General features: G+C 33.9%; 2 protein-coding genes across 7 annotated transcripts in view; both read right to left on the bottom strand.

The window, feature by feature from the left end:
* Positions 1 to 2,471: 2,471 nt before the first annotated feature.
* Positions 2,472 to 6,848, bottom strand: part of LOC127881169 (2-aminomuconic semialdehyde dehydrogenase-like) — a 25,027-nt gene continuing 20,650 nt past the window's right edge. Inside the window, exons 8-10 of the mRNA XM_052428867.1 lie at positions 5,496 to 5,609; positions 4,679 to 4,774; positions 2,472 to 3,614 (exon numbers count right to left, since the gene is read on the bottom strand). Coding sequence (XP_052284827.1) covers positions 3,465 to 3,614; positions 4,679 to 4,774; positions 5,496 to 5,609 — 360 coding nt within the window. The 3' untranslated portion in view covers positions 2,472 to 3,464. The remainder of the gene's footprint in view (positions 3,615 to 4,678; positions 4,775 to 5,495; positions 5,610 to 6,848) is intronic.
* Positions 5,617 to 6,848, bottom strand: part of LOC127881174 (uncharacterized) — a 7,972-nt gene continuing 6,740 nt past the window's right edge. For 4 of the 6 annotated variants that reach the window (XM_052428905.1, XM_052428911.1, XM_052428897.1 and 1 more), the window contains one exon: positions 5,617 to 6,848. This exon is cut by the window's right edge and continues 120 nt beyond it. The gene's annotated coding sequence lies outside the window, so the exon portion shown is untranslated. The other 2 variants (XM_052428885.1, XM_052428893.1) reach the window with 2 other exon arrangements.

Below are 6,848 nucleotides of genomic sequence, written 5' to 3'. Positions count from 1 at the left end.
AAGAAGTGGTCTTATAAAGGTGATGTACATCTCTTCAAGATTTGGCCTTGTCAGTGTATATTTAAGGCATCGAAGTATGCCGATTCTCTGCCAGGCTTTTGCAGGAATAAAAGATATGTGGGAAGACCACTTGGCATCCTCAGAAAGGACCAAGCCTAGGTGGGTGTGAGTTTTGACTTGGGCAATCAAAGTTTGTTCCATTAAAAGTGGTGGATTAGTAGTTTGATGCGTTTTCTTGATAAGAGCATACATTTGGTTTTTGAAGGATTAAATGAGACCAGCCATGATTTGGACCATGAGGTTATGCGAGACAAGTCAAGATTTAAACTGACAGCAGCTGGGGCTGGGTCTTCAACAATTATATATAGACTGGTGTCGTCGGCGAATAGACTAGAGTTTGCCTGGATGTCTGTAACTATGTCGTTGATGTAGAATAGAAAGAGGAGTTGACCAAGTATGGACCCCTGAGGGACACCAGCTTCAACTGTAGTCCAACAGAAAGAAGAGCTGCCATTGACTACACGCTGCTTTTGGTATGATAAATAAGACCTTAACCAATTTATAAGGTTACATTGAATGCCTGCTGCTGATAGTTTCTTGAGGAGCCCAGGATGCCACACTGTGTCAAAGGCTTTGGTAATATCACAGAAAACGGCTCGAACCTCTTTGCCTTCGTCAAGAGCTTTAAGGATATCGTGGTATGAAAAGGTCAGTTGGTTGACCGTGGAATCACCTTTCATAAAGCCTGACTGGAATTGTGTAATTAGATTATTGGAGATGAGATAGTTGTATAGATGTTTATGGATACAGCGTTTCATGAGTTTCCCAAGACAACTAAGAAGGGAGATCGGACGATAGTTAGAAGGAATCGAAGGGTCGGACATTTTAAAAACGGGGCATACATTTGCTAATTTCCATGACGATGGGAATACTGATTTAGAAATGAGTTTAGTGAAGATGATAGAGAGTGGGACAAACAGTTCATGAATTCCCTCTTTTGTTATTGCATTATTTTGTTGCATTTTTGTTTTGTGAATATATATTTAACGGCACATATATAAACGGAATAAATTTTGTGATAAAGATGGGACTGACTTAAAATTTCCTTCATTCACAGTATTGACTGACGTTTTGTTTGAAAGTGTAAAATAATTTTGCTCAAGAACACAGAAACTCTACATTGTAATAAAACCCCACATTTCAATATCCTGAATAGAGTACTTAAAGCATGTTTTATACAGATTCCTATCACATGCTTTTGCCATGTAGTACAAAGTTTAATATAGGTAAACACATTTTTTTTAATTGAAGTTTCCACAATTAAACTTGAAATGATTTTCACATTAAAGTTATTAAGGAATTACATGAAATGTAGATTTTAATAAAAATCTGTACCCATTTTTTTAAAAGCTAAAGGTAATTTTAGATTAGACAAAAAGTTAGTAAATGTTAATGATAATAAAATATTCATCTTATTAAATTTAGAAGTTTTTATTAACTATCAGTACCAGGTGTTTTGTTGGCATGCTGACAATTAAGGTAACAAGGTATTTGTACATTGAATGAATAGCATGTTATCGCACCTGTATACTTAGACACATTACGCCTAACAGATGTTGGGATACACTTCACAAGTAAATAATCGCTGCATATTTATACAAGTGCTGGATACTAACAGACTGCCGTTTTAATACCAGAGAAACTAGTCCGTCTCTCTACCAACTGACACATTGAGTCGATAATAACGCCATAATATTGTTATGTTTCAAACATAAAGTAAATATGATTAACAGATTTCATGTTAGAAATTTACAAGACCTGTGTTTGTGAAACACAATGCCCCCTACTGCACTTTGAAGCTGCACAAAAGCTATTTTAGAGCAAATTGTTAAATCCAAGGCCAAAAATAAGCTCAATATCTGAAGGTGTTGCATACAAAAACTCCTGAAAACAGTTATTACAGAGATAATTTCTAAGACCAAGGCCCAAAACTTCAATGGACCAGAAAGCAACAAACACTTCATCTGTAGATCATGTAGGTAGACTCACAGACCAAAATTCAGCTCAATATATGCAAGCGTTGCGTTAAAAACCTCCGGAAAACAGAATGCCAGACAGACGGACAGACAGTGGGACTGCTATATACCATCATACCGGGGGCATAAGAATAGTTTGTCACAGAACCCATAGCGCTTGGAAATAGATGACACTGCTAAGTTTTATCGGATGTGTACACATGTGTATGTGGATGTGGATGAAAAGTTAATTTTATGGGAATGTATTATTACATAATAAGAGCAACCATATGCATCTGACATAGCCCCAGACAAGCCTGCACATCCGCAATCTGGAGCTACTCTGTCTGCCACAAATGTGACTTCATAGCTGACAAGTTAGCTGTTGACTAGACTGCCCAAATATGCAGGCAAGTCTTGAGCTTTACTGGCAGCGTATGGCTTAACATAGCAAAATTTTTAATTTTTAGAGGCGCGTTTATTTAGTAAATAACAACCCCAAGGGGGTACACAATGTCACCATGCAATAACGAAACATTGAAACACATGGTTATGGAGCTTTTCAACACAATACATTTCACAAGCCCAAAAATATAAGTGTAAACTTTTATCAATTCTTAAAGTTATAATAACACAGTTCATATTAAGCACTCTTTTTATACACCTCTAAATACATTACCGGTAAACGAGTTGTGTTATGCATAATTGTGTTTATATAATTTAAGGCTATGTTCTGATATTTAACAATTATTACTATATTGCATAATATGAACATGTACATTTGGTTATCTTATACCAAATAAGAATTGTTGTTAGCTATCCTGATGTAATTAAAAAATAATTGAATATTGTTTTTTAATTGACTCTAAACATGTTGAACTATTACATGTATCACATTCCATCGCACACAGTATCAAGGTCAGTGCAAGGCCAGTCTGGAAATCAAACAAGAAAAACCTTTAGACCAAAGACAAAACAAAAGCAATAATTATCGTGTTAACATTGCAAAAAAATTATAGGTTCTTAAAGTGCTTTAAACAATAACATCATAGCTACCATTTTTTATTGATTTAAAAACAATAATGCTACCAATTTGATCAATATATTTAGCATGATTGAAATGATTCAAGATACTCTGCATATTGTCGTTTAACAGCTGTGTACAGCAAATCACTAAAACAGATCTGGTTTATGAATGCGCTTATATTTTTTCAGTTTATCTATAAATCAATTATAAATAATAAATCCAAAGTATCTTTTATAATAATTAGAGATACATCATCAAAACTGGCACAGCATCCCTTTATTGATGTGGGTGTCATGCAGTTAAGAACAGCACAGTTAAAAAACAAACTGCTATCTTTGATCACAATGAAATAATTGATTGCATTCTTCCGCCAACACAAACCAACATCAGCCAATCGTATCTATTTGTATACAATGTTTCTCCTAAGACAGTTTAACACAGATGGTTTTCTCTTCTGTAAAGAACTCTATGGAGTCCTTGGCACTCTCCCGTCCCGTTCCAGACTCCTTCATACCCCCAAATGGCATGTTGAGATCTCGCACCATCCAGCAATTCGCCCACACTGTCCCTGCCTAAAACATTTGTTGGTTCATTTGGATTTGTGTGTGTATTTAACAGTATTGAAGTCCTAAATGATATTCGGTTAACCCATTTATGAGCGTCTAGAAAAAAGGCCTTGGCAAACAGCGTAGACCCAGATGAGACGCTGCATGATGCAGCGTCTCATCAGGGTCTGCGCTATTTGCTTAAAGGAATTTCTGCAACAAATATTCTAAATATAGAAATAAATACACAAGACATCCTTAATTTTGGAAATAAATTGATCCAATTAAGAAGGATAGGAGAGTCCACTAGGCATAAATGGGTTAATCAACTCACACTTTTCCAACGAACATTAAGACCACACCAGTTACTGGCTATTGCACTACTTGAATCAAATTCGTCCTGAGAAAAGCCGTACAGCTGGAGCATAAGACCAATTTTCACACAACGAAGCTCAATTTATACAAGTTAAGAATAAGTAAATATTGAGTAATCATAAAATTTTTTACAATATTACATACAACTAAAAATATGTGATTATATTTAAGTTGCTATTAGATTTATTCAAACAGTTTATTTAATACACTTTTATGAGAAGTCAGAATAAGACATCAATCTTGGAATAAACTGTTTTTTTATTAATCCATTTAAGCAATTTTCCTGTCAGGATAATTAATTTTCACAAATTGTAAGTAAAATAGAGATTGAATATAAAGTTGCACCATTTAAATTGATTTTACTACAAATTGGATGCTTTTCTGGATAGTATTTTTGAATATTTAAAAAATTAATCTGTGTCCATATATGCATAGAGTTTCAAAATAAAGTAATAAAAGTAAACCTGTTAAAAAAATAAAGTCACTGTTAATGAAAAAGTCATGGAAAAGTGCTTAATATAAAAATATTATACATGTACCGGTAGACTGAATATTTGTTTCAAAAATATATTCCAAACATTATAGGAACAATTTAGTTTCAGAAAATCACCAAGATTTTGTAAATTCCAAGATAAATGTCTTATTACAAATTCACACATTAGAACTGTGCCTTTATGTATTGTTTAAAATGCAAATTAAACCTAAATTAAACTTACATGGAGTTTCTGTGACACAGTATGCAGGGTAGAGACATCACTAGACCATACAGTGGCTGCCAGCCCATACTTGACACTGTTGGCTCTTTCAATCACCTGGCACCAAACAAGAAACATACACTGAGAAATTATACTTGTGTATTTGCCATATCTGCCACACAACTAGCTATACCGCTTTACCCTTTACCACTTAGATACGTATTTAACCCTTTACCACTTAGATATGTATTTGACCCTTTACCACTTAGATACGTATTTAACCCTTAACCACTTAGATACGTATTTAACCCTTTACCACTTAGATACGTATTTAACCCTTTACCACTAAGATGCGTATTCAACCCTTTACCACATAGATACGTATTAAACCCGTTACCACTTACATACATATTTAACCCTATACCACTTAGATACGTATTTAACCCTTTACCACTTAGATACGTATTTAACCCTTTACCACTTAGATACGTATTTAACCCTTTACCACTAAGATACGTATTTAACCCTTTACCACTTAGATACGTATTTAACCCTTTACCACTTAGATACGTATTTAACCCTTTACAACTTAGATACGTATTTAAGGCATGAAACACATAAAATACTCTTTTATGTAATTAAAAGACAAACACACACATCAAATTGTTCCAAAATTTATTAACCAGCATTTTGAATTATTTTAATAATTTTAATTTCCCGTTCATGTTTGCCTACATTAACCTTTTTTGGAAATAATATATAAATTAAAATAAATGATATGGATGTAAAAATAACGTTAAAACAAGTTTTACAAAGTTCACAATTCTTGTGATCATACCTCAGCCATGGTATCAAACGGAACCACTACCACCACTGGTCCAAATATCTCCTCTGTTATCAGTCTTGAAGAATCTTTCACTTCGGATATCACAGTTGGTCTCATAAAATATCCCTGACAAATAATTAACAACACAGAACAGATTAATTGCACATATTTGCACAGATCTAAAGATTAAGTGTCTTCTCAGCATAACATACATCAGTCATTCAACAAATGATCATGATTAATCATGATGATTTCTTAGCAAAAACAAGGCAATAATTGTTCCAATAAAAAAAGAAATCTACATTGTTCAAACCTCACAGAGGCCAAACAACGGAGTTTATATAGCTAATATAAACATATAGAATATGTATCGCGTAGTGAGAAAACCTGCAATATTGACAAAAAAAATGATTTTTCATTTTTTATATCAAATAAAAGATCTTTTTCTTGTGATTAAAATGATGTATAACACTCTTCATTTCAATTTTCAAAAGTCTGTGATAACCTTTGATTTGTATACCATTGTAACGTCCTAAATAACGCAACGTCTTGACGTGTAGATTTTGTAACCGGGCTCTTCATATAATAACGTTGTTTAGGAATAGACGGTCTATTAACAATGACTATTTTTTCTTTGTAGCGGAGATACCACTTAATTTCATGTAAATGAAAGGGCAACATTTTAAATAACGAGAAACACAAGTTTCTAACATAATTACCTCAAGCAAATTTATTGTCTTTTTTTCTTACGTGTCAATATTTTCATTTTTATTTTTATTCTTCCCATTTAAAGAAGAACATACAATTTACGTCGTACATCAGTGTTTAAAATGTATCAGTCTGAGTTTCAAATAAACACAGTCCGCTTTTATTCAGGGATGTACTTATATAATCACGGACTTGGTCAGATAGCTTCGCCTGCTCTCAGATAGTCCGGCTGGTAAAAGAACGGACGGTCGCTCATTGTGCACAAAGCCGACCGCGTTGTTGTTAATCAGTTTTACACTGGTCTCTTCGGTATCCCATCGCTCTCGCAAGAAAACGATCCCAGGCGCATCACTATCAAACTGGAAATTTGGAAACTAAAATTTCCTGCAACGATGATGTGCAATTTGTCGTGTATAAACATTGTAACATTTGTTTTCATGGACAGTTTGCGTGTCATTGTATCATTACAGATTAAACAATCTAATTTAATCATTGAAAATATGGCCAACATATCCCGATATTCAGACAAAAATATATTTTAACTAAAGTTATTGTTTTAAATGCATCTCCAAATAAATACTGAATGCCTTGAACTGCTTTTACGCCGGGTTCAAGATTTCCAGTCACTCCATGGCCACAGCCGATAAGTTATGGCAG

Source organism: Dreissena polymorpha, chromosome 1 (assembly GCF_020536995.1).
Source record: "Dreissena polymorpha isolate Duluth1 chromosome 1, UMN_Dpol_1.0, whole genome shotgun sequence".
NCBI classification, from domain to species: domain Eukaryota; kingdom Metazoa; phylum Mollusca; class Bivalvia; order Myida; family Dreissenidae; genus Dreissena; species Dreissena polymorpha.
Note: the sequence above shows the minus strand (reverse complement) of the source record. Positions and strands in the feature narration are given on the sequence as shown.